This window comes from Mustela erminea, chromosome 13, assembly GCF_009829155.1.
Source record: "Mustela erminea isolate mMusErm1 chromosome 13, mMusErm1.Pri, whole genome shotgun sequence".
Classification (NCBI taxonomy): Eukaryota; Metazoa; Chordata; class Mammalia; order Carnivora; family Mustelidae; genus Mustela; species Mustela erminea.
In genome coordinates, this window is record NC_045626.1 from 79,564,667 (window position 1) to 79,592,558 (window position 27,892).

A 27,892-nucleotide genomic window follows, 5' to 3' on the forward strand; every position below is an offset into this window, starting at 1 on the left:
AAAAGAGAACGAGAAGGCCTGCCCTCGCGCTCTCCGCCTCCGCGGGGGTCCTACGCGACCCCCAAGCCCGGGACCTCGGCGGCGGGGGCCTGGTCGCGTCCCAGCGCGCCGTGCTCCTCCTCTCTCCAACGCGCGCCCTCTCGCTGCCGGCGCCGCTAGGGTTAAAAGTTACCTCTCGGTTTCTTCTGCCTGCAGCCCCCCCCCCGGGGGCCGGATGATGTAACCCCCCTCCCCGCGCCCTCCCCGCCCCCCTCCACCATGTGACACTTTAATTAATAATAGCGCCGTCAGCACAACAAACGCACAACACAAGGAGAAACTTGGTGTCCAGGGGAGGCCCCCGGCGGCTGGAGCGCGGCGGAGGCAGGCGCAGAGGCCGGAGGGAGCGGAGGCGAGGGGCGGCCCGAGCGCGGGGAGGGAGCGAGGCGAGCGGTCATGTGTCCGTGCCCCCTGCACCGCGGCCGCGGGCCCCCGGCGGTGTGCGCCTGCAGCGCGGGCCGCCTGGGTCTGCGCTCGTCCGCCGCGCAGCTCACCGCCGCTCGGCTCAAGGCGCTCGGCGACGAGCTGCACCAGCGCACCATGTGGCGGCGCCGCGCGCGGAGCCGGACGGCGCCGGCGCCCGGCGCGCTCCCCACCTACTGGCCCTGGCTGTGCGCGGCCGCGCAAGTGGCGGCGCTGGCGGCCTGGCTGCTCGGCAGGCGGAACTTGTAGGAACGCGGGGCTTCTTGGTGGGGCCGGAGCCGAGACCCAGCCGGAGAGAGCAACAGGTACGCGAGCGCGCGCCGGGGCGCGGCGGCTGGGGACTGGTCATACCCGGCAGGCTGGGAGCGCCAGAGAGACCAAGTTTGCTTTCTCTTCTTCCCATCTTTTTTCCCCCTGCTCTCTTCTCTCGCCAGCCTTCTCCCCTCCAGCTCCTATCTCTCCTTCTAAGGGTCAGGTCGGTTCTGTCTTCTTTTCTCGACTCCTTAAGCGCATCTCGCCACTCTCCTAGTGGGATGGCTTGGCGGCGGGGACTTTAGCCTCCATAATGCCCACCAGCGCTCAAGTAAACACACAGCGCAAGTAAAAAGTGTGTTTGCAACGAGGACGTAGTTACCCGCCACGCCAAAGAATTACAGTCTGTCGCGGGTTCAAGGCAAGTCCCCCGTCCTCTTCCAAGCCGTCTGCTGTCCTAAGTCGCCAGTCTCCGAACCCTGTTCTCCTTAAGTGGCACTCCCTCGTTCCTCCCGGTGCGCTTCTCTGGACGCCTCCCCCTCCAGGTTTCCGGTGGAGCTCTTTCCTCTACGGCCCCGCGCACTTTGCAGTTTTTCTCTGCTTTGCCAACTTCTTCGCTCTTTCTGCAACGAGGTGTCCCGTTTAAGGAGCTTGGCCTCCTTTTCACCAGAAGGCTGAAGCTGAGATGGAGAAGGATGCCCCCAAAGTAGGCTGGGATCGGAGGCTGTTAGGGAAACCCCAAAGGGAAGTCTTAATAAAAGAGCATTTATTGAACTCTTTCTGGGTGCTAGGCCGTAAATATTTAGGGAGGGAATGTTTGAAAGCTTGCAGCATGCTAGGCACCGCGTGCTGGTGGGAGTGGGGAATGAGTGTTGAGCGCCCACTGTTTGGTACCAGTGGGAGAAAGGTACTAAGCATCTTCTATGCACTAGGCCCTTGGGGCTGGGGAATTTTTGAGCACTAGCTGTGCGCCTAGGGGACCAAACGTGTAAGGGATTGTCTTCTCAGATTCTGGAACAGAGTAGAATTGCGGAGAATGGGGAAGGAGAGAAAATCAGCTTGAGCCCCACCACAGGTGGATCTAGGGCTGGAAGGTGAAGGTCAAAGGTGAGAAAGCCGGCGGCTGGGGGGTGCCACGACCCACAGATGCCCAGCGTTCTGCCCTGGCGGAGCCCTGTCGTGCGCCGACACCCTGAGAAGCTGGCACTGCGCCCGCGGGGAGAGGCGGCAGCCGGAGCGTGGGGGGTGGCAGCGCCCGGGGAGCTGCGGGGGTGCGCAGGGTGTGAGCCGGGAGCGCGGGCGACAGATGTCGCGTGGGCCGGCGCAGCCCGGGCGCTGGCGAGGAGAGGTGCGTGCTTCGGGGCGCTCTCTGCCCGGCTCCCGGAGGTCCCATCCGCCACTCCCCATCGGGGGAGAGGGGCTGCCCTCGGGTCGGAAGGGGCCAGGCTGGGGCTGCCAAATCCCCGGGGCAGGAACTATATTTTGGACGGGGCAGGGAGGGGGTCAGGAAAAGGAAGTCCAGAGAAAGACGCGAAGCCCAAAGCCTGGAATTTGGGGAAAGGCGGAAAGAAAGTGGAAGGAGAGGGAAAGAAAAAGCGGGCGGCGAGACCAGGAAAGGGAAGATGGGGGGAGCTGGAGAGTAAGAGAAACTGCCTGGAGAACAAGTTGCAAAAGATAGTGGGAATGTGAATTAGAAGCAGGATGCACGCGAGAGGAACCCAGTAGGAGGGCCAGGCCAGGGCTTCCTGCGGTCTTTGCGGTCCAGGCAGGCTGGGAGAGCGCTCCCTTCCCGGGACCGGGCGGTGCGGGATGCTGGGCCCCCGCCGCGGGGGCTCACAGGCCGAGGGCTCCTCAGGGCTGGGGGTTCTCCAGCGCCGCGGGAGGAGGCTGCCGGCCGGGAGGGGGCGGGAGACCTCGGGTAGGGCTCGCGGGGAGGACCCGGGGTGCCTCTCCGCGCGCGGGGCCGGGGGAGGAGCGGGGAGGCAGGGATTCTACGCGGGCAGGGGAGGGGTCCGATGGCAGTTTGGCTGGGAATTGGTAGTTGTCGGCGTAGGGTTTATGACCCCCTCCTCACTTCGCTTCTGCCCCAGAGTTCCGGGCTGCTTCTGGACTCCAGGCCAGTCTTGGGTTCCTCTTCCTCCCGCCTGGCGTCCCCTGCAACCACACCCTCCAGAGTTCTCCCTCCTCGGGTGCCCTAACCCCAGGAAGCCCGGCTCAGCTTTCCTGCAGCGCCGCGCCTCACTCCCTGGGGACACCGATGGAATTGTGGACCACCCGATTCCTGAGCTCCCATCCGGGGGTTCGCCGGCCTTGGGCTCACAACCTCGGTCCCTATGCCAGAAACTCGAGTTCTTTTCCCGCCGCCTACTGCCTACAGCTCGGGCCTTGCGAGTGCGTTTGACTTAATTGGGGGGAACCCAGGTTTCCCCTAGGCTCTCCCGAAACTTAGGAAGAAGTGAAAGAAAATCCACTGGAGAAAGACAGTTTGTTGAGTTCCATGTGTGGTCCTCTCCACCCTTCCTATCCTAGAGAAGTGAGAATTCTTGTAGGGAACCTTCAGTATTTCTGGGGCCGGGGGCGCTGAGTAAGCCAAATAGGGCAGGAAATTCTTCTCTTAGGCATTAAGGGTGAGCTTGGCCATGTGGACAACAGTGTCAACAAACTTGTCCTGAGCCTCATCTGTGAGCCAGCAATGCATCTTTCAGAAGTCATCATTAACTAAACACACACACACCTGTTACTAACTGTTCCCCATATTTTAAGTGGGGACAATAATAGTACTTTATGGTAAAGGTGTTGTCACGAGGGTGAAATGAATTCACATCCAGAGCATTCTAGAACAGTGCCAAATGCATAAGAAGCAGATAAAATGTGAGCTATCATGCTTATGATTGTGCATTTAATAGTTTCCTTTCCCAGAGCACTGTTAGGGGGGCAGTTCCCCACCATCCCTACATGTCTTCTTGGGGAATCAGGGCCAGCCCGGCCAGCGTGGCACAGTGGGAAAGCATGACTTTAGGGATCAGATGGGACTGGATTTAAGTCCCAGCCTAGAAACTTGCGGGCAATGTGACCTTGGGTAAGAACCATAACCTTTCTGAGCCTAAACTGGAGCTGTACCTCTTCTAGGATTGTTGGAAGCCTGATCGGAGAGCATCCATTTAAAGTGCCCAGTGCAGTGCCTGGCACTTAGCTCACCCATCAGAGGCTGTTACGAAATGGATAATGCCATTCTTACTATTTCAAAGAGGAAACTGAGGCAGAGAGGGTTCACTTGCGTCCCAAAGGACTGGTGGCAACATCAGAAATTGGGGCACACAGCCCCTCCCAGATGATTTGGGGGGGTGCAGGGGAGGAGGAGACTCAGGACAGCAAGCAGAGGGGGTGATGAGCTGTGAATTCTTGCACTAGCGAGATTCCCTTTTTTGCGAGAGCCTCAGGGGAGGCTCCTTGGAGGCAGAGGAGGCCAAGAGGAAGATGGGTGTGATTTAACCCGTCACTGAGCAGCAAAGATGCAGGAGAGGGAACAAAAGATGCTTTCTGGTGAGCACTGGCTGGCAGGGGCGGGGAGAGGGAGAACTGTGCCTTGGGAGGGGGCAGGGAGGGAAAGAGAATACAGCCAGGGAATCTGGCTGGGAGAAAGGGGCACTGGTGGACAGAATCTTGCCTTGGGACTAAGAAGAAAGGGAGGAAGAGGACTCTGCAGGCCCAGGAGGCGACATGGTCAGCAACAAGGAAGACAACGGGCCAGCAGCAGCCTGCTTTAATGAATTAATGAAGGCCTGGCCTGCCAGCCAGACATGCTAACTGGTTCTTGGCAGGTACTTAGGGGACTAAGTAGTTAAACCCGGAGGCTCATCCCTCTAGCCTCCCACCCAGCCTACTGCACCCCTGCCAGGATTACTTCTAGAGCCTGAAAGCCTAGACCAGGGGAGAGAGCAATCCAAAAGGAAGGAGACAGCTGTTGGGGAGGTACCCCCCGGGAAGGGGCCAGATGTGCAGGACCTTGGCAGCCTGCCCACCACATGGTCCCTGTCTGGAGTCACCCGCTTGCCTAGCAAGAGGCCAGGGCACAAGTGACTGAGCTGTCAGTGTAAAAACAGCTGCACCCGGGGATAATTAAATACACCCCCAGATGTGGGCTGCGTGGATTTGGCAACCTCTGGTTTTTGACAGGCAGCTTTTCAGACCTATACTGGGGGGAAGGGGGGGGATGTGGGGGCTTCTGTTTTCCCTCTGGTCACCAGTGTTAAGTGTGATAGGATTTCATGGGAACAATGGAATGCCTCACCGCGTGTGACTTGCTTGTCGCATAGTAGGTGTGCAATGATTATGTAATGGATAGATGCATCAGTCAGAAACTATGCAAGATAGGTAACCCCAAATTCAGCTTCTTTCACTTACTCAATAATCGCTTTGGAGGACCTACTAGGTGAAGGGCACTGTGGTGGTCACAGGAAGGACCATGACATAGAAGGCCCTGCCCTCGTGTACATTTTAGTGGGAAAAGACCGATGATAAGTTAATACAGATTGTTCTGGTTACTATTGCTCTGTAACTAATTACTCCAAATCCTCATGGCCTAAAACAATTGTCTGATTATGCTTACACATTCTGTGCATTAGGGATTCGGACATGGCATAGGGGTGACCTGTCTCTGCTCCAGGCTGGGTGGGGGCTGGAATCATGCTGGGCATGGGGAGGAGGTCGTGGGGAATTTGCATTCATTTCCTCTGTGGCCCAGGCTTTTCCACAACATGGCGGCCTCACCGTGGTTAGATTCTGACCTGGTGACAAAGAGCCCCAAGACCAAGCTTCCAGGGGACAAAGGTGGAAGCCACTTGGCCTCTTCTGACCTGCTTCAGAAGTCGTTTAGGTTAGAAAGAAGTCACCAACCGGCGCATGTTCCAGGGGAATGGAATGAAGACATCTCCCCGGGAGCCAGTGGCAAGGTTCTGGCATAGCACGTGGGATAGGAGATAATGTGGCCATTTTTGGATCACACAATCTGACACAAAGATAATTTCAGGAAGTGCCAAGGACTCTGAAGGTATTCCAGGAAGACAGTGTAATAGAGAGCCCAGGGGACTCCTCACCTACATGAGTGGTTAGGGATGGGTACTTTCAGGAGGAGCCAGGGGACCGGTGACTTGATTGACAAGAAGGAGCCGGCCGTGAAGGCTTACAAGAAGGGCGTTCTGGGGGACATATAGGAAGACCAGTGGTCTGGGAGGTGTGATTTTGCTCTGTGTGTCTGAGTAAGAAAGAAACCCGAGGAGTGTGGCTAAAGCCACATGAACTTGGGGAAGAAGTCTGAGAGACAGGGAGTGGCTACATGAGGCTGTGGCACAGAGCCCAAGTTGGTTACAAGTTCAACAGGAAGTAGGGAGTGAGAAAACCAAGCTCAGAGAGGCTTTCATCAGTAACGGGATTCACAAGTGCTGATAGTGAATGAGCAGGTGCTTTGCAGGGGGGAGGGGGAGAATTAGATGTGACACAGTAGGGAGGACTCTGCTCCTTGTCATGTAGTTGCACGATGCACTGAGCACCAGCTACGGGCCGGGTGCTGGGATGCAGGGATATAGGGATGAACTAGTCCCAGCTCTCGGCTGAGGCTTCTAGACTTCGGGAGCTGGAGACCCTGGCTCTGACTCTCACCGCAGCCTCTCTGTGCAAATGAACAAGTTCACCTGCTGCCAGGGTCTGAGAGGTCCTGATTCCTGCACCAGTTCACAGATGCCCAGCCCTCAGGAGGCTCAGAATGTTGTGGATATTGGCTGGATTTCTAGCACTTTAAGAAATGTCACCATTCAACTTAGCCTCATCTCCCTGTCTCTTTCCTGCCCTAAACTGTTGTCCTGCTATGGGAGGGGGTGTCTCTGTTTTAACTCTGTCAGTGAGATGCATTCTTTTATTACTGCTAAATGCCCAGGGAAGGAGAAATCTCCTTTACCTTCCCGTGGGGAGAAAATTGGCTGCCCCCACAGAGTGTTGCCATCCTGGACCTTTGTTCTGCAGACCACAGACTTAGGCAAGATGGAATTAAATTGCATTGGGAAAATTTATGGGACACACCCCCCTTTTTAAATAGCTTTTTCTTGATTGCAAACAATATTACAATTTCCTTATTAAATATTTGGAAAATGCTGAATAAAAGACAATTTTGTGAATTGTTTTTTATCTTACTACTCACTATGAACATTTTGAGAGGCTTCTTTCCATTTTCAAAAATGGACTGATGGGAGCTTTAACAAATGGAATGACTCGCTCTAGATATTTATTCTCTATAACCTGACTTCTTCTTTTTAGCACAGACATTTCTCCACTCATTGTGATATTTTCTATGACACCCTTAGAGGTTGCTCGCTATTTCATTATTTGGCTGTTCCAACATTTACCTTCCCAATCCACTACTGCTGGACATTTAGATCATTTCCATCGTGAAGAGGAACATCTTTGTGTATACTGGGAACATCATGGACGATTTTCTGGTGTGTGTGGTTTTTTCTTTTTTGGGTTTTTTTTTTTTTTTTTAGATTTTATTTATTTTTTTGAGTGGGGACACGAGTCGGGGTGCAGACGGCAAAGCAGGTTTTCCACTGAGCAGGGAACCCAATACAGAGCTCGGTCCCAGGACCCTGGGATCCTGACCTGAGCCGAAGGCAGAGGCTTAACCCACTGAGCCACCCAAGTGCCCCCATGGATGATTTTCTTAAAAATGCCTCCAAGTGGAACTTTGCTATCAAAGCATATGTGAACATTCTTTCATTGTAACCGTTGTCTAAAGGGCATAAAATGTAGTAAAGGTCCAGAAGGGCTTTCTGGATAAACGCTGCCCTTTATTCCCATATCTCGGTCATGTCACTGACTTCTGGAGTCGGATGTTATCATCCTCAGCTCAATCTGTGGTATTTTGTGGGGAATGTTCTTTGTGGAACATACCTCTGGCTATTCCTGGAGGGCCTGGGAATGCAGAGGACTCCTTGCACGCCCATCCCGATGTCGGGGAGGAACTCCAAGTCCGAGCAATATTACTAAGAGCTTGGAGAATCTTCCCTGACTGCCGGCCTCTGCCTATCACCATGGTACAGCCAGGCACCGTGTACATCTGACATTCTTCAACCTAGCACATGGTACTTAATAAATCCTGAAGGATGCTAACCTACTGAAGACAGGGAAACTTAGCTTTGGAGGTGGGGGGTAGTCTTCAAAGTGTGGGAATATGTCAGGGGCAACGGGATGGATTTAAGAAGAAGTACTGCTTTCAAAGACAGCCGGATTTAAAATGTTTTAGGCGGCACATCATGGGGCCTAAGTCTTGATTCTGAAATTTTAACCATTGGTCACTGTCATATTCACCTGCATTTTATGTGGAGGCAGGACAGCTCGGTGGAAAGTCACGTGAACTCTGGAGTCAGGCTTTTTCCATCAGGTCCAGATATTCGGCCACCTATCAACTATCCCTTTACCTTCTTCTTCTTCTTCTTCCTTTTTTTTTTTTTTTAAAGATTTTATTTATTTATTTGAGAGAGAGACAGTGAGAGAAAGCATGAGAGGGGAGAAGGTCAGAGAGCAAAGCAGACTCCCCTTGGAGCTGGGAGCCCGATGTGGGACTCGATCCTGGGATTCGATCCTGGGACTCCAGGATCATGACCTGAGCTGAAGGCAGTTGCTTAACCAACTGAACCACCCAGGCGCCCTGTCCCTTTACCTTCTGAGCAATGTGGGACATGTCACTGATGCTCAGAAAATGGTAGAAAATGATAAATGGGAGTCCGGCATATGTGTTATTATTTGAGATCAAATTCAGTCTGTGGGTCTGTACTCATAGTATGGTGGGAACTCGTAGGGGACTTTTTAGAGCCTTTTGTTTAAAGCAGTTACCAGTGTTGTGTCCCCTACTTTGTGGCTCACCAGCAGCCTGCTTAAGCCACTGACCTCCAGGACGGGACTTCCCAACCTGGGTGACACTGGCTTCCAGGTCCCATGATGGTGCCAATCGTATTTACTTTGCCCATCACTATATCCCAACCTGGGAATGGTGACTAGCATAGGGCAGGCATCCAGTAACTATAAATGAATGAATGAATAATGAATGAATAGATAAATGAATGAATTTGAGGGAAGCCTCAAGAAATTTGGAACCCCCCCCAAAATTACACATAAAGTTGGTTGATGTCATACTCCCGTATTTCTCCCTCCTTGAGAGAGAAACTAAGGTTTTGATCCAATCCTCAAAAAATCTATGACCCAAAAGGTCACCATTCTAGAGATATAGCCAGGGCTAGAGAGGACTTTAGAGACCACCTAACCCAACTCCCTTAGTTTCCAGACAGTGAAACTGAGGCACAGAGATAGTATTGAGGGTTAAGATGAAGTGGCCTTCAATGCCAGTGACTCTATCTAAGGGTATCCCAGTGTCTGGGCACTGGTTCCAACCTGGTGGTCTCCTGGCTAAATCTGGCCTGCAGCTGGGTTTTGTTCGGCTCCTGTGTCTCTCCCCGCTGCACTGAAAAATCATGTACTTTCTTAAAGAAGCCTGAATTTCCAGTTTTTCTCGAACAAATGGAAAGATCTGACAAGATCTGTATTCCCATGGATGAGTATCAGAAGCCCCTTTAGATGGTACACAGACTTTCTTGCTCACCCTGACCTCTTCTGGGCACACGTCACTGGATCCATGCGTATATATAAATTTGCAACCCCTGCTTTAGGGGACCACTTTGTCAGACATCCCTTGATGTACACGCACACCCACATACACACATACCCTATTTTAAATAAGTGAGATCATCTGTCCATGTTGTTCTGTAATATGCTTTTTCTCCACTAAAAATAGATTGCTGATCTCTTCCCATGTCAACAAAGAAAGGTTTCATCATCCTTTTTAATGGCTGCATGGTGTTCCACTGTTGGACGAACTATGATTCACTTATCTGTTCCCCTCTCCAGGGACATTTATGCTGTTTCTCATTTGGTGGTAGTATAAACAAGGTATATTCTTGTTTGGGCAATTTTGTGAAGAAAAAATAAGTGAAGTTCCTAGCAGTGATATTATTGGGTCAAAAATGCATGTTATAACATGGGGGTTCAGCCGGCAAGACTACTGTAGAAAGGGTCTGCCCATTTGACTTGGTGTCAGTTCTCTGCTGCCTTGCTGCCTCCCAACCCTCAGTGCGACCCTTCTGGAAGTCCAGTTAGTGTGCACTCAAGGTCCACCTGCTATAATTTCATAGTGGCCAGAAGCTCTCAGTTCTCTGCTCTCTCCTCACAGACTTTACACAATCAGTAGCCACTCACCATAGCACTGATCACTGCTCACTGATAGATTTGGTAACCACTCACTGAGGCACTGATGACCCCTCACTGAGGCATGGATGGCCAGTCACTGAAGCACTGATGACCAGCCACTCATGGAGGCATTGATGAACACCCCCACTGAGGCACTGATGACCTCTCACTGAGCCATTGATGACCACTCACTGAAGAACTGATAACCAAATACTCACTGAAGCAAGGATAACCACTCATTGAACTGCTGATCACCACTCAGTTAGGCACTGACAAGCAACCAGTCATGGAGGCACTGATGACCACTCACTGAGGTACTGATGACTGCTCAGGTACTCAGGTACTGCTCAGGTACTGATAACCAACCACTTACTGAAGTACTGATGACCAGTCACTCATGAGGTACTGATGACCACTCACTGAGTTACTGATGACCAACCACTCACTGAGGCACTGATGACCATCCACTCACTGAGGCACTGATGACCAACCACTCACATGAGGTACTGATGACCGCTCACTGAGGTACTGATAACCAACCGCTCACTGAGGCACTGATGACCAACCGCTCACTGAGGCACTGAAGACCAACCGCTCACTGAGGCACTGAAGACCAACCGCTCACTGAGGCACTGATGACCAACCGCTCACTGAGGCACTGAAGACCAACCGCTCACTGAGGCACTGATGACCAACTGCTCACTGAGGCACTGATGACCAACCGCTCACTGAGGCACTGAAGACCAACCGCTCACTGAGGCACTGATGACCAACTGCTCACTGAGGCACTGATGACCAACCGCTCACTGAGGCACTGATGACCAACCGCTCACTGAGGTACTGATGACCAACCACTCATGGAGGCACTGACGACCGCTCACTGAAGCAAGGATAACCACTCACTGAACTGCTGATCACCACTCACTGAGGCACTGATAACCACTCAGTGAAACGCTGATGACCACTCACTGATAGCCTTGGTAACCACTCACTGAGGCACGGATAACTGTTCACTAATAGCCGGGCACGGGGCACAGGGAGTCGTCGTCCCTTCCCGCAGCTGCCAAATGGCCTCTTCCTCTTTCACGTGTCTCAGATCTAGCCTTCTCTCTCTCTCTCTTTCTTTCTTTCTTTCTAAGATTTTATTTATTTATTTGACAGAGAGAGAGAGAGAGATCACAAGTAGGTAGAAAAGCAGGCAGAGAGAGAGGAGGAAGCAGGCTCCCTGCTGAGCAGAGAGCCCGATTTGGGGCTTGATCCCAGGACCCTGAGATCATGATCTGAGCTGAAGGCAGGCTTAACCCACTGAGCCACCCAGGCATCCCCCTTTCTTTTTTAAAAAAGATTTATTTATTGGGGTGCCTGGGTGGCTCGGTCAGTTAAGCATCTGCCTTTAGCTCAGGTCATGATCCCAGAGTCTTGGGATCAAGCCCCACAGGCTCCCTGCTCAGTAGGCAGCCTGCTTTTCCCTCTCCCTCGGTCCCTCCTCCCTGCTTGTGCTCTCCCTCACTATCTCTCTCAAATGAAAAAATTTTGAAAAAATCTTTTAAAAGATTTATTTATTTATTTGAGAGAGAGAGAAAGAGCACAAGTGTGAGTGGGGGATGGACAGAGGGAGAGGGAGAGAGAGATTCTCAAGCAGAATCCTAGCTGAGTGCAGAGCCTGACACAGGGCTCAATGCCAGGACCCTGAGCTCACGACCTGAGCTGAAACTGACAGGCAGATGCCCAATGAACTGACCCACCCAGGTGCCCCAGGCTTCTGTTTTTTTGATCCCCTTGCCCTACCTTCTCCTCAGCACCCACCTTCCTAAATGGGCAGCATGAACTACAGAGATGAAGATTGAAGACACAGACCAGAGCAGTGTTCCCTCTAGGAGGATTCAGCACAGACACCTTTGTCCCCAGGATTCTTAGGGGCTAGGACTGACTATTGGTCCCACCTGAACTCCACGGTCAAAATCAGCACCCTGAAGGGGTGCCTGGGTGGCTTAGATGGCTAAGCATCTGCCTTCAGCTCAGGTCATGATCTCTGGTCCTGGGATCAAGCCCCACATCGGGCTCCCAGCTCAGTGGGGAGCCTGCTTCTCCCTCTGCCTCTCCCTCTGCTTGTGCTCTGTCTCTCTCTTTCTCAAAAAGAAAAGAAAAAGAAAAAAAAAATCAGCACCCTGAAACCAAAGATGGAAAGGTGGGGAAGTTGCCACCATTATTCGCTTCCTCACAGATTCACTGTCACCCAGCAAGTTGAAATGAGCACCTACTCTGTGCAGGGCATGGTGATGGGCTCGGGGGACATAGGATAAGGGGGAGAGACATGGTGTCTGCAAATGCACAGGAAATATTCTGGGAGGCTTAGGGCTGGAGTGAGGGAGCTTTCCTTTTATTTCTATATCCTTCTCTGTTTGAATTTGTAACTCAACACTTGTGCAAATAGCAAGAGCCAAAAAAGTGGTATTTTCTTAAATTAAATATTGAGACCTCTTAGGAGGGGACCCAAGAGTCCTCATCTCAGATATAGGAAGAAGCTAGTGAGCCTGGGACTTGATCCACGGCTATAGTGGGGCTCGCAGTTCACAGCTTCCTGCCTTTGCATGCACAGCAGGGGGACAGCACAGTGGCCCAGGGAGGCAGGACCTGAGGTTCCATGTTTCCCCCTCTGCCCCCACCACACTGGGTGCAGGGTGGAAATAGGGACTTTTTTTTTAAAAGGAAAACTTCCATGAATCTCCTCAGCTGTGAGCTTTGGTTTTGAGTCAGCATTTGAGAAAGTTTTTTATGAGCCAAGTTTGAGGAAAAACATTTTAGGGGCAGCATAGTGGCTCAGAGCGGGTAGTGGACTTTGTTTCTTAAAAATACAGCTGACTGGGGAATGTGCACCTCAGTGTTTATAGTAGCAATGTCCACAATAGCCAAACTATGGAAAGAGCCTAGATGTCCATCAACAGATGAATGGATAAAGAAGATGGGGTATATATACACACATATATACAATGGAATATTACGCAGCCCTCAAAAATGAAATTTTGCCATTTGCAATGACATGGAGGAACTAGAGGGTATGATGCTAAGTGAAATAAGTCAGTCAGAGAAAGATAATTATCATTGTTATATGATCTCATGTCATATGTTGTCATTGATATGTGGAATTTGAGAAACAAGACAGAGAATCTTAGGGAAAGGGAGGGAAAAATGAAGATGAAATCAGAGAGGGAGACAAACCATAAGAGATTCTTAATCTCAGGAAACAAAATGGGGGTTTTTGGGGGGTTGGGGGAGAGGGATAGGGTGGCTGGGTGATGGACTTGGGGGAGTATATGTGCTATGGTGAGTGCTGTGAATTGTGTAAGACTGATGATTCACAGACCTGTACCCCTGAAACAAATAATATATTATATGTTAATTAAAAAAATGCAGCTGACCCTTGAACAACATAGGTTTGAGCTGCATGGGTCCACCTATATGCAGATTTAAAAAAAAATACCGTACAGTACTATCAATGTTTTTTCAATATGATTTTTTTTTTAAAGATTTTATTTATTTATTTGACAGAGAGAAATAACAAGTAGATGGAGAGGCAGGCAGAGAGAAAGAGAGGGAAGCCGGCTCCCGGCTGAGCAGAGAGCCCGATGCGGGACTCGATCCCAGGACCCTGAGATCATGACCTGAGCCGAAGGCAGCGGCTTAACCCACTGAGCCACCCAGGCGCCCTCAATATGATTTTTTAAATAAAGAGTTTATTTACTTATTTTTTGACAGAGAGAGACACAGTGTGAGAGGAAACATAAGTGGAAGGAGTGGGAGAGGGAGAACAGGCCCCCCAGGAGCAGGGAGCCTGATGCGGGGCTTGATCTCAGGACCCTGATATCATGACCTGAGCCGAAATCAGACGCTTAATGACTGAGCCACCCAGGCACCCCATACAATTTTCCTAATTAAATTATATTTCTCTAGCTTACTTTATTGTAAGAATACAGTATATAATACCTATAACGTGCAAAATATATGTTAATTTGACTGTTTATGTTATGAGCAAGGCTTCCTGTCAACAGTAGCTATTAGTAGTTAAGTTTTGGGAGAGTCAAAAGTTACACAGGGTGGGGCATGGGTTTTCCGTTGCACGGGGCGTCAGCGCTTCTAACCTTTATGTTGTGCAAGAGTTAACTGTAGTTAGTTGTATTTATTTATTTGTTCATTTTAAATTTGGGGGGAGAGAGCACAAGGGAGCAGGGGGTAAGCAGAGGGAGAGTGAGAATTTTAAGTAGGCTCCACACTCAGCACGAAGCCCGGCGTGCTGTTGATCACAACCTGAGCTGAAACCAAGAGTCGGAGGCTTAACTGACTGAGCCACCCAGGTGCCCCAGTGCTCTTAACCATTACACTATTTTGCATATCTGTACATCCCTTTATATGGGCATATAGAAATATATAAATATCTGTATGTGTGTATAGACACGCACCCATATACATATATTCATTAAAGGAGAATGGAGTCATGCTGTTTGGCCATTTGCTCTTTTTACTTAAGAGTTGTAGCACACTTAGGGGCACCTGGGTGGGCACCTGGGTGGCTCGGTCAGTTAAGTGTCCGATTCTTGGTTTTGGCTCAGGTCACAAACTTGGGGTTGTGGGACTGAACCCCACGTCAGGCTCTGTGCTCAGCATGGGGTCTGCTTCAGATTGTCTCTCCCTCTCTTGCTCTTTCACTCTCTTTCCAATAGATAGATAGATAGATAGATAGATAAAATCCTAAAAAAAAAAAAAAAGATCATAGCACACTTAGATCTACCTCTTTCTAATATGCAGGTACCTCAGTTTATTACTCCGGTCTCCTACTGGTGGAAATATGGGATGTTTCCAAGCTGCTCCCTTACAGATAAAACTTGGGGGGAACACTCTTGAGCACATTTCGGTGACTACGTCCACGGGTAAGCTCGCTGGCATAGCAGGTCCCATTTAAGATCCCCAGAATCGTATGCACAAGCACCCTCTCCGACTCCGGGCTGTGGTGACGCGGCCTCCATTGGCCAAGCAGAGACAGGCCTCTGATGTCCATCTGTCTCTAGGGACACCAACCATGCAACCAGGCAGGGGCCCTTGTCCAGGGAGCTGCACTGGGAAGCCCTTAGAAACACTCATTCTGGGCTTAATGACTTGCAGGTAGGAAAAGTGAAAATCCTTTGCTGGTCCTACCTAGTTTTGCAAGAACAATTCATTCCTCCCATGGGTGGAACTGATCCATGCCATTAAGAGAGAGTTCTCTTCCCTCTCCTGATACCATACTCATCTTCCCTTCGTCACCAGCAATCAACTGCAGTGTATCTGCGCAGCCTCACTCTGCATAACTTTGGGATGCAGGTCCCTGCTCATCATGGTCCCCTGACTGAGCTGTATGTGTCACTGCCCCTGTGCTTTGCTCCGTTCCTTTCCCCACTTAAATGATCCTTGCTTCTTCCAGTTATTGAAAAAAATATGAATGCATCCCTTAAAGGCCAAGTTCGAATCTTGGCTCCTCTCTGAAGCTTGCCTAGTGAGCACGGCCACATCCTGACTTCTGGGCTATCCATACGCCTGTGGACGATGGTCTTCCGCAGTTCTGGCCTCTGGCACGGCACGTCTCCCCGAGGAAGGCTGGAGGCACATTGAGGGCAGGCACTGCGGCCTCATCGAGTGCACAGAAAAATGCTGAGCACAAAGTCAGCAGGCTCCGTAGCACCTAGAGGTGGCTTCTTTCTGTCTCTCCATCCTTCCTTTTTTGTGCGTAATCATCTCAGGCTACTGCTGCCGGGTTCCACTGACTTTTCAAAGATCCGTGTGACTAGGCACCAACAAAGTGAGTTTTTAGGGATTATGAAAGCAGATTTTCGTGAACTAAAAGGACTCTGTTGATCAGCTGTGTTCGTGGATGACTGATTCCCATGAAAACCAAGAGCGACCATGCAGTGATGCAGACTCTCTCACGGGACAGACAGGGAATCGGGGCTTCGGTGGTGGCGGAGGTCTGTGGCCCGGTAGGGTGGGAGCCGGGGAAGTACACACCCTGGTCTCATACCCCATCAGCGGCTTCTGTTGGCTAGACCCAGCAGGAAAACCGACTGGCGCGGTTCATACAGGTCGATATCCCGGATTCTTTCCAACTCAGAAAGTGATCTCTCTCCCACTTTGTGCACGACTTCACTTGATTTGTATGGCTCACATGGCAAGTCGCCGGCAGCCTGCTTTGGACTAACATGCTGTCCTCTGCGAACTTCTAGCCCCTGCTCACTCTCCGGCCTCACCCCTTCCCAGCCCCATGGCCTGGGCTTTGCTGGAGCCTCCTCAAGCACCTTGAGCTCACTGGGATATTCTATCGCTCTGTTCTTGCCCTTGTCCTGCTTCTTCCCTTCCTCCCTGCCACTCCCCCGTCCCCTTACGCTGCTCCCTCTTCCTCGTCCATCTGACATAATTCACCTGCCAGAAGACCCATCCTTTCAAAGTGCACAACTCAATGATTTTTTAAAATTATATTTCCAGAGTTGTGCTAGCCATCCCCATAATCAATGTTAGAGCATTTTCATTTCCCCCACAGAAACCCTGTGTACCCATTAGTGGTGACTCCGCAAGTCCTTCCCCACCCCACAGTGGTGGACAACCACTAATCCACTTCTGTCTCTAAAGACTTGTCTCTTGTGGGTGTGTCACAACCTTGGAATCATACGGTATGTGATCTTTTGTGTCTGGCTTCTTTCATTTAGCATAATGACCTCGGTGCTCATCAGATTGCAGTGTGTCAGTCTCCTTTTCATGGCCGAATAATACTCTATTGCTTGGAAATACTCTGTTTTATTTATCAGTCGTTGGACGTGGGGTCGTTCCCGTGGGGTCGTTCCCGCTGTTTGGCTATTATGGATGATGCTGCTATGAACACTGACGTACAAGTTTTTGTGTGAATATATGTTTTTATAAAGATTCTATCTATTTACTTATTTGAGAGAGAAAGAGAGAGAACACAAGCAGGGAGGAGGGGGAGAAGCAGGCTCCCCACTGAGCAGGGAGCCCGACATGGGACTGGATCCCCGGATCCTGAGATCATGACCTGAGCTGAAGGCAGACGCTTAACCGACTAAGCTACCCAGGTGTCCCTGAATGTATGTTTTTAAAATAATTTTTTGAAAGATTTTATTTATCTGAGAGAGAGAGAGAGCATGAGCAAGAGGAGGGGCAGAGGGAAAAGCAGACTCCCCGCTGAGCAGGGAGCCTGATGTGGGGCTCGATCCTGGAACTCCAGGATCATGACCCAAGCTGAAGGCAGAAGATCAACCGACTGAGCCACCCAGGCACCCCTGAATATGTTTTTTTAAAATAATTTTTTGAAAGATTTTATTTAAGAGAGAGTGAGAGAGATCGTAAGTAGGGAGAGGGGCAGAGGAAGAGGGAGAAGGAGAAGCAGACTCTCTGCTGAGCAGGGAGCCTGACACAGGGCTCAATCCCAGGACCCCGAGATCATGACCTGAGCGGAAGGCAGTCGCCCAACTGACCTGACTCATCTAGGTGCCCCTGTATGAAAATACGTTTTTCGATTCTCGGGGGTATGTGCTATTTTTTTCTGCCCTTCCTGGATGCCTCATCTTATCCTGGCTGATTCCCTAGCATCCCTCAGTCCTCCAGAGGAGTCCGCCTCTTTCTCTCAAGAGCTCTGACTCCCCCTTTCCCTTATGGGGTCCCATAGTTCACATTTATCCGGACTTCTCTTCACAAGACAATGTCATTGATACCAAGTTCTTCTCACCTCTTTCTCTTGACTTCTGAGCCCCTTACAGGGCAGGAACTATGTCATTGGATCTGTAACTAGCCTGTTCTTGTTATGTTCGGCAGTGAATGAATGAATGAATGGATGGGAGCAGAGGCTGTCCTATAAGCCTGCCTTGACTATGGATCTGTGAAATAAACAGATGAGTGTCCTGTTCCTGCTTCGGAGGAGCAAAAAGGCAGGGTGGTTTGACATTCTCTCTTTTAATCACAGAAGATGCTTACGTCTGAAAACAGAAATGGGGGCGTGTGCGTACAAATGTTCATTTACGGAAGGCTGCTGTGTGGACAGGGCTTTGGCCGGGGTGGAGGTCGGGGTGGGCACTAAATCTAGCTTCTGGGGACCCTTTCCTCCAAATCAGAGCTCTGTATCTAGCAGCTCTCTCCCATCCCCCTCCACCTCCCAACATTCGACATTCGGGGCTGGCTGTGCACAGGCTCAAGGCACTGACGTCATCCCCAGCAGCTGTCTGCACGTGCCTACTGACTGAAATACCACTCTTTATTTCTGCAGGTTGGTGAAAACCCTGTGTCCTTGGAGAAAGCTGGTTCCCGTTTTCCTGAGGGGGAGCCCGGAGCTTGAAAGGCCGCGGTTGGCACTTCGAGAAGGAAGTGGAGAGGAGCCTAGAGCCAATAGTAGCAACGCCGAAAGGGACTGGGGAAGCCCTTTGCATATCCAGCTGCAGAAACAGACACCCCAATGCTATTTACATACAGCTCTATATATAAAAAAAGAAAATATTGAATATTACTACTCAGTGCATGTCTTGTCGAGGACGCAAGTCCCCTCCCTTTTCTGCACCTTCCCATGTGGACTTTGATACTTCCATGTCTGGGGCACTGGAAGAGAGATGCCTACTGTGTACCTAGAAAATTTGCAAAGACTGGTGGGAATTAGCTCCAGAGTTGACCAACCACCTGGGGAGGGATGCTGGTGGAGGAGAGGGTAAAATTGCAAAAGGCAAAATAGAAGGAAAAAAGAAAGAAAGCGAGGAGGACGAGGGGCAGTCTGGGAGTCCTTCATTTCCAAAAGTCTTGACAAGTCCTAGTCTCTCTGTACCTGTGTGTAGGTCAATAGCCAGTCCCACTGTCAGAACAAGACAAAAGGGATTTTTTTTTTTCCCTACCAGTCTGGTGTCTCTGGTGCTTCACTTAAATTTTGCTGGTGCTGTGTTCTTGCCGGTGCTGCCATGGCGTTCTGTTGCCAGACTGCAAGGCCAGGGGACGAGAGAGTTCTATTTTGCTGTTTCAAATTCTTTTTTTAAAGGGACAAGTCGCAAAAGTGCCACTTGAGAGTCTCTGCTCTTTCTCTGTGGGGATGAAAAATCCAGAGGTGTTTTGGAGCAAACCCTGGGGTCTGGGAGGGAGGTAGGGAGGGAGGTACCGAGTGCTTGCTGGTTACTGAGGTGGAAAGCTGACCTCGTATGTGACTTGTTTGCTATATCCTCTGCCCCTGAGAAAGTACCCTGGGAGTACAGCCCATGGCCTCTCCTACTCCCCAAGGGGATTTCAGGGCTTAGATTTTATGGATTAAAGGGCCAAGAAATGGCTACGTTCTGGTCAAGGGTGATTTATAAGCAAGAGGCACTGGGGGAGGGAGCGGGTCACTTAAATGAAATGCACCAGCATCTCACTGACTGACAGAAGGTCTGATTTTTTTGTTTGATTTCCCCAGGAGGAGCTACTATTTTCAGAAGTTTCTAGAAGGGCTAAAAAAAAAAAAAGATGTGTGCTGGACTGAGACTTGGCTGCAAAGACTCTTCAGGGAGCAGTGATTATATTTTGCTTTTATTTTTTGAAAAATGTAAAAGAAAGAAAACCCCAGGTATTACTCCTCTGTGCTGGGTCTTACACAGTGCCGTGTGCAAAGCTGAGATGGTGGGGCACCAGGCTTCAGGGTCAGACTGTCATTCTGCAGGCCACCACCCAGTCCCTATGGACAGGGGGGTCCACTGGGCTGATTAGCAGACACCCTTGCTGTTCTAAGAAGCCAGCAGAGGGATCAGCCGTTGTTGAGGTTGACATGGGGCTGAATTATTCCCCATAGGCTTTGGTGAAAATTACCAGGTCCTTTAGAATGCAGGACCTTTTAGTGCTGTTGCAAGCTGGGAGCTGTCTTTCTTTCTTTCTTTTATCCAGGCCTTATGTTTTCCTAAATAGACCTTTAAAGACAAATGTGACCCAAAGCTGCTGAAGGTGAGGGCAGCCCCCACCCCCACCCCCAGCCAGCTTGTTGATGGAGAACTTGCTTCCTTTCATTCTGGGGGCCCTCCCCTCCAGTTATTTTTGCAGGGGATGGGTATGTAGGCAGGGTCTGCAGAGAGCAGCAGGCGACACCCCCAGCAAGCCACGAACTTAGAGAAGGCAAATTAATTAGAATGATAGGAAACACAGTCCCTGTCTCTGTATCGTCCCTTTCCGAGCCAGACGCTAGAGTCTTTCCAGCTCAGCCTATTTTTTGGGGAGGGGGTTTTCATTACTATAATGGTATGTGATCACAGCTCTCTGCTGCCCTGAGGCTGTACCTTCAACACGGCAGTGGGGCCCTGCTGACCATCTAGACACGGGAGAGGGGGAAAGGTCAGAGAATCCCTTTCTCAGCCCTGACTTGCCTACCAGCTTCTGACATTTCTGAGGGAGGATCCAAATCCAAATGCCCAGGTTGGCATTTGGGGCAATTTTGATTTCAATGAAGCCACACCGCTGAGAACTGGGCACCCTTGACCTCCTGATGGAGCTTTACAGCCAAGTCCCTTGTACATATTCTCTTGTATTAATAGAAACTGTGTATTTATCTAATCCTGGCTTTTTCTTGCACATCATTAATTTGAGTGCACTTCTCGACTGCCCCGATTTTTGACAAGGGGTTGTTTTTAATGCTTGTTTTTATATGAGATTTGACTTCTTGATGGACATTTGTATTAGGAAATTGAAGCATGATATATATGTATATATTGTCCCCACCGTCTCGGAGGCTGCATTACTTGGATTGCATGAGATAGTGGGGTGGTGTTTCTTCTTCTTTTTCTTTTTTTTTTTTTTAAATATTTCCACAGTGTGCAAAGTGCTGGCACCATCCCTCCCTCTCTCCCCCGCTTTTCTCTGGCTGCCAAGGAGTCATTGATTTTGATTAGCTTCACTGCAGAGCGTCTGTGAAGAGAGGGAGAGGGAGGGAGGCTTTGAAATAAATTTTAAAAAAGACCTCATATCGGGTTTCAGCAGACAGCAGAGTGTGTGTGTGTGTGTGTGTGTGTGCATGTGTACATGCGCGCTCGCGTGTGCATGTCCGTGCAAAGCAGAGGGAGGCCTCTGAGATCATTGTTTAGGTAGCTTGCTGCATAATGAGGTGAGGAGGAAACAGAAGGGCCTCCTTCCTGGTGGTGCTGGTTGCTCTCAGAGGGTGGGGGTCCGGGAGCCACAAGGATCGGAGCCTCCTGGGACCTCAACATTCCCCTTCCAAATTAGATCTATTCCCTTCTGGAAGCTTCTCTCCCCATCCCCCAAAAGCAAGTAAGATCTCTTTACCCCATTTCAAAGTTGGGGTTCCATTTCACGATCCTGGTGCAGATGTAGCTGGAATAACAGATTTTGGGGGTGGGGTGGGGGGGAGCGCTCTCCCCCCCCCCCGGCTGCTGTCCATGGTCCTAGGCCATAAGCACCTCCCAGAACCCAGTTCCCATTTTGTTTTCCTCTCTTTCTTTGGGCTACTGGAGACTTCTTTTTCACTTCTTCCAGTGGTCTCATTTAAGAAATTCTTTTCGATTTTGATGGGAAAAAAGTGGTGATTTAAATAATATTGTCACAGGACAACGTGACTTTGGTTTCACAATTTACGTTTCTGATGATGATAAAATATCACTTCCCTTCTTTGGGAAATTGGGGGAATCCAGTTGGTCCTGCACAAAGGTCCTGCACCTTTGGGGACACTGGTTTGCCACTGTGGACTCTTTGAGTGGCCATCTGGTATCAGAAGCTGCAGTGATCAGAACACAGGTTTTGTTCTTCTATGTGGATACCAATTCCTTTTCTGACTCTTTCCTTAAGTCAGCCTGAGCCAAGCAGAGTCGGGAGTTGCTTAGGTGTTAAAGAGGGACAGGCTAGACACCCTGGTCTACTCCCATAGTGATGGAGGATATTGATGTCAGAAGTGTCATTTTAAAGCTTAAAACCAAAAGTTTTGTGGTTTTTTTTTTTTTAATATTAATGTTCATTCCATACCTATTTACTGAGCACCTACAATGTGCCAGGTTGTAGAATCCCATCTGGGAAGAAACTTAGGTATGGAGCACCGAGGGGCAGTCCTGCTTGGAACCAGATGATGCTAATTGTCCCTTTCTGGTCTGGTTCACGGTCTTTAACAGATTTGTCAGGTCATCCCTATGACCCCAAGCCTCGCTGGCAGATTGTTCTGTAGTATTGCTATTTACCGAGCACCGCACTATCGTGAAGGCAATTTAAAAGCCTGTGATCTCAACACACTCCCAGCATGAAGAGACTGGTTCTTGCTGCTTCACATGGTAACAAAAGCCACCATCGACAGCGCATGCTCACCAGCCCGGAGCCCTGTGCTGAGTGCTTAACACGTGTCCCCTCAGTTATTCCTCATACCCATTTTGGAAGACAGTAGTTATTATTCCCATTTTACAGTTGAGGAAGCTGAGACTCAGACATTTTGCAACTTCGCCTAAGGCCGCACATACAGAGTGAAGTGGCCAAGCCAAGATTTGAACTCAGGTCCGTGTGACCACCCCCCAAACCCATGAGGTAACTACCCTGCTGCACTAGATTCCCTCCTGAGCTGCTCCAGGGCACTGCTAGTTCAAGGGCAAGCACAGCCTGGGACCCGGCAGGGAGCAAGGAAGCCTGACTTAGATCCACCGTAAGGAGTGTTGGGTTTGGAGACACTCCAGGACAGGGTGGATGGTTTAGGTGGGGATTTTATGTATTTGTTCCCTGCCATTTGTGTCCTTAATTTCTATAAGGTCCCTGGAAGGAGCATCTAGTTTGCAAACAGGGCCTGTTCAACTTACTTCCTAGGACATGGGAAGCTTTTCTTACCTCTTTCCTGTCCCCTCCCTGACCTGAACCCTTAAGTCTTTTGCACTATACGTGCCCAAGAGCCTATGTGTGTATGTGGCAGACACGGTTGTGGGGGTGTTTGGAACCTCACCGAGGCCTCTGGCTCAGCCAGAGAGGCAACAAGCTTGGGAACATTCCGTTCTGGGTTCTAACCTTGCTGGTTTGTTGTGCTCTTTTGTAAGAGGAATTTCGTACCTTGGAGACACTTTGTACATATTTGTAATGACTTTATTAAAAAACTGGTTGTGTGCTTCCAGCCAGAGGCCTTTGTGTTTTCATTTCCTTTTGAAAGGTTGGTCCCCAAAGATCATGGGAGGATCTGGCTGTGCACCCCAATCTACCCTGGGACAAAAGGCCACACACTCACTTCCCTTCTCTGTCTTATTTCTGAGAACTCCCTAAGGGGAGGACTGGCCTGAACAGTACCCTTGGATTGGCCAAGAGGTTGAGGGAACTTGCCTGACAGTTCAAGGTCAGTGCCCAGAACCATCACTTATGCGTGGTGCCATGCAGATAAGCTAATGGCTGTGCAGACTCATGTCGCCAACTATGGGAACATGGGTCTCTCTTTCCCTTACATTCACCTGCTCTAAGATGCTTGAGCGATCAAGTTGTAGTCTTTTCCTAAGAATGGTGGGCTGGGGACAGGGTGTTTTTCTAGATAATAGATGCTTTCTTTTCCCTTGGGGACCCACCCCCTCCCCACTCTCAGTCCGTGTGACTTAGAAGTATTGACCCTTTCCTCCTCCTCACCTCCGTCCCCACAGCCAGGGCTCAACACCTGATACAGGCTTGGCCAGCAGGGCTCCAAGTCCCAAAGGCTAAAGGGATTGGTTTGGGGACAATCTAACGAGTCAACCTCAGGACTCCAGGGTTGCTAAGCTGGTGGAACATAAGCACAGAGCTTTTGGAGGGCTTCTTACAGCCACATGGGATGTGACTGCCTGGAAATCAAACCGTCTCAGAGCGAAAATGAGTAGAGGAATGCAATGTCATGATTTTAGTATCACTGGGGCCCCTGACTCCAGCGATACTCCAGGCCCATACTATTACCTGAGCCAAATAAAGTCTCTCTCTTGCTTAAGCCGTGTCGAGTTGGTTTGCAAATAAATATTTTTTGCAAATAAATTTTTGCAAAAAAAATTTGCAAAAATTCTGCCCGACGATGTTTTTGTGACTGTTTTTGTAACGATTATCACCTAATGCTATTAATTTACATTTTAAAATACCCATCATAATCCGGCACCCAAGCAAACCCATGCTGAATCATAGGGTTATCCTCTGGTTAACCAGAGGTGGGCCCCGCGGGTCCCCTGCCCAGATCCCTTCTGACCCTTCCTACCAGTTCAGCTTCCCCATCCTGTGCCTTCACATGCTTTGTGGCATCTGGCACCTTCAGAGACCCGTGGCCTCCTCCACAAGCAACCCACATTCAAGGACTGATGGTGTTTGAGTAAAAAAACCTCAAGGTGGGGCAAACTCTGAAATGCAGCTGAGCTTGTAGAGCTCGGAGGGCCACGCAGAGCTGGGACTTCTCTGAAAGTCACCCTCCTTTCTTGTTTTTTTTTTTTTAGAATTTATTTATTTATTTGACAGAGAGAAATCACTAGTAGGCAGAGAGGCAGGCAGAGAGAGGAGAGAAGCAGGCTCCCTGCTGAGCAGAGAGCCCGACGTGGGGCTCGATCCTAGGACCCTGAGATCATGACCTGAGCTGAAGGCAGAAGCTTTAACCCACTGAACCACCCAGGCGCCCCAGTCACCCTCCTTTTGGTTTCTTCCCCCTCTTTGCTGGTTTCTCCGGGGAGCAAGCTTAATAAAGCACGTGCATCTGAATGGATCTGCTTGGGGGCAAAACTGGGAGCAGCCAGCCACCCACTGCATGACCGCTTCTCAGCTTTTCTCCTCCAACAGTCCCACCTGGCTTCAAGAGGCACACGGAGACTTGAGACCACGAACCCAAATTTCATCGACAGATGATATTTATTGGCAGAAGGGAACTTAAGGGAAAATTAAAAACGCCAAAGGCAGCTCTGTTCAGCCCAGAGCAAAATTACTGAGAGATCCCAGGACTCACTTTACATGTCTTTTTCCCAACCCGAAGTCTTGAGCGCCTGGTGCCTCCAAGCGTCTCTCACTTTCTCCTCTTATGAAGGTAATGAGCCTGTTCCATCCAGGTCCAAAGCTTGCCTTTTTAGTCTCACATTTATTATGCCCCAAATCTTTTACATTTAGAGGGCCATCTCCAAGAGTTTCAGGAACTTGAGTCAGTGAATCATAAAATATTAAGAGCAGGATACTCCGATCCAATATCTGATTAATCCTGCTTATAACAAAGGAGTTGCAGAGCCAGGATGGGCAATGGAGAATGTTCTTCTTTCCAATGACAACCCTTGGCTGCTTTTACCCTCATGGTGGGGAACCTATGCAGCCCGATGGTTGGGACACTTCACTGGCTCCTGTCCCTCCTTAGGGCGGAAGTTCCTCCCATCCAAAAGAAAACCTCCAGACGGAACTTCCCCCCAGAGGGTGGGGAATGAATAAGTAAAATTCTAAACTAAATCATCCCACCTGCCCCCACGTATCCTCCACGTGTGACACTGTTCATAACGTCAAAGGCATGGCTCATTATTTGAAGATTGTTAGAGACATGTGGGTTTCTCTTCTCTATTTTTTTGGTGGCACGAGTGAAACTGGCAAACCCACGGTGCCTTCCCCACCCTTCCACAATTGTTAGTCTTTCTGGCTCCAGCAGATTCACACACAAGGTTTCATCATCCTGGAGATGGCTATGGGGACGTGAAGTGGCTTCCCAAAGTCATGCAGAGTTTGGAATCAGAATTCTGCCTTATCCACTCTGTCACAAGCTAGCACGTTAATAAATCTTCTCCAGCTTCAGTTTCTTGTGTCTCTTTGATGGCATCTGCAGGCAGTGATCTTTCTGATAAAAAAACCAGCCACAGAAGCTCCCGTTGCTTCCCTTTGGTTCTTCCTCAAGGCAGGGGGACCAGAGTAGCCGCATCCACCCGGCCCCCTTTCCCTCCGCTTCCCCTTCCGACTTGATTATCCAGGCAAGTGGGATTGTAACATCGCAGCCATTGCCATAGTAACAGAGCTTGAAAGATGCCATGCTGCCCTGGGAGGGATGTCTTGCTGGGTACCAGGAAAGAGCCAGGGATGTCAGGCACAGGAAAAGGTCCTGGCTTGACAGCACACGGGGGCAAATGTCCTGAAACTATCAGGGATGGGGTGGGCTTATTACTGGCTGAGAGCGAGATGGCAGCAAGTCTCCTACCATTTCTGCTGGGGCTTTGTTGCTAATCTGTTCCTGAGCCACAAGACTGATTTCTCTGTAACGCCGCTGGCACCAGCCATTGTGCTGAGGTTGATGGTGAGTGAAGAGAGTGGGGAGAGGGTTAGGGCAGGCAAGATTCCAGAAGCTTCTAAGTGATTACCTGTGCCATCTTCTCCCACATTCAAAGCAGGGAGGGTCGCACAGGTGGAGAAGCTGTTCTGTTACCGAGATCAACCTCTCTGTTATAAAGATTACAGAAACTCTGACCGCGACTGCACTCTACGCCACCACCCAGGCTTGTGGAAAAATCCATAACGTGAATTGTTCATTTTTCTCGCAAGGCCATCAGGGGAGACGGTGACGGCTACAGGCACTGTTGACGGGCTGAGACTTAAGTGAGGGGCAGGATGAGAATAGAAGGAGGAGGAGAGAAATGGGGACAGGTGTGGAGATCCAGTGAAATCTGCATCGGGACCAAAGCTGGTCATTCTTGATACCCAAATGCGATGGAGCATCCCAGCCAGAGCCCAGCAAAATGGCAATTCTAAAGACCAACTCTTTCCATGAATCCAGCCACAGCTAGATTTCCAGAGCCAGTGCTCCCTGTTGGCATCCTCAGTGGGGCCCAAACCAAATGTGCTATGCACCTGGGCCATGGATGGGCATCAAAATCACCTCTTGTGCTTCTAAAAAGCCACATCTGCTGGGCCCCATGCCTATAATGTCTGAGCGGCGGGTGAGCATGGTGGATGAGAGTCTGAAGCCAGACAGAGGGTCCACCCCTGCTAGCTGGGTGACCCTGGGAAAGTGACCACATGGAGCTCTGTGCCTCAGTTTCCTCATCTGTAAAACAGAGGAAACAATAGGACCTCCACCCCAGGGCTTTTGCGAGGATTACAAGAGGTACAAGCCGGACGCTCAGCCGGCACAATGCGTTTGGTACGCGCAGTTATTGCAGGGACAACGTGGGGCCCTGCATTTGTATTTGGGAAGTGCTCCACAGTGAATTCCAATCTGCAGACCTGTGCCATCTGGGGAGAGGCAGTGATCTCCAGGCCCTTCCCTGGATGCAGCATCAGGTCGCTATGAGTTAAAATAACGACAGGAAGGACGTGTCTATCACCAGTCCCTTCCCTTGGAGGGGGCAGGAGACCCTGCCTCCTGGAGGAGGCCAGATCTGATACAGGAGGCTTGCAGGGGAAGAATGGCCGCACCGAGGATGCACACACTACGCCACAGGACAGGAGAGAAAGGTGAAGGTCAGGAGCACAGGGGCCTGGCTTTAGGGAAGGAGGTGGACAAAGGCAGGAGGCAGGATAGTAAACGCTTGAGGCCTGTGTTCCAGGAAGTCCCTGGAGCCGAACCCAATCACGCAGGCCATCCCTCAGCTTCCAGAGAGTGCCTTGGAGCTCAGGTTCCTTGTCCTTTAGCCCTAATACACCTGGAAGTGTGCCGAAGTGGCCCCGTCCTTCCAGCAGCGCAGAGTATCCACAGCAACCGAGCGGCAGAGCGGGCAGGTGCGCTCCCGGTCCAGCCAGAGGCAGAGGCACTCCTCACAGAACACGTGCTGTGGGGACAGCAAGCAGGACGAGTGTCCCCTATGTGCCAACCTTGGTCCTAGGAGCTGGGGACATAGCAGTGAACAAAACAGACGACTCCAGCCCTCATGGAGCTTGCGCTCTACTTGGGGAGATGACTGGTCCCATGAATCTCCCAAATGTAGAGTATATC

The 27,892-nt window shown here is 50.3% G+C and overlaps 2 protein-coding genes across 3 annotated transcripts in view; one reads left to right on the forward strand and one right to left on the reverse strand.

Moving 5' to 3' along the window:
• Nucleotides 1-319: 319 nt before the first annotated feature.
• Nucleotides 320-20,173, forward strand: HRK (harakiri, BCL2 interacting protein). The gene is made up of 2 exons (XM_032310103.1): nucleotides 320-767; nucleotides 18,305-20,173. Exon 1 carries the CDS (start codon nucleotides 436-438, stop codon nucleotides 709-711), a length of 276 nt encoding a protein of 91 aa, XP_032165994.1. The 5' UTR covers nucleotides 320-435; the 3' UTR covers nucleotides 712-767; nucleotides 18,305-20,173.
• Nucleotides 20,174-20,788: 615 nt separating this feature from the next.
• The window catches only part of RNFT2 (ring finger protein, transmembrane 2), a 71,421-nt gene continuing 64,317 nt past the window's right edge, over nucleotides 20,789-27,892 (reverse strand). Inside the window, exon 11 of one of the 2 annotated variants that reach the window (XM_032310097.1) lies at nucleotides 20,789-20,940. In XM_032310097.1, coding sequence (XP_032165988.1) covers nucleotides 20,908-20,940 — 33 coding nt within the window. In that variant the 3' untranslated portion in view covers nucleotides 20,789-20,907. Of the gene's footprint in view, nucleotides 20,941-24,811; nucleotides 27,729-27,892 lie in introns of those variants that run through there. The other variant, XM_032310096.1, reaches the window with a different exon arrangement.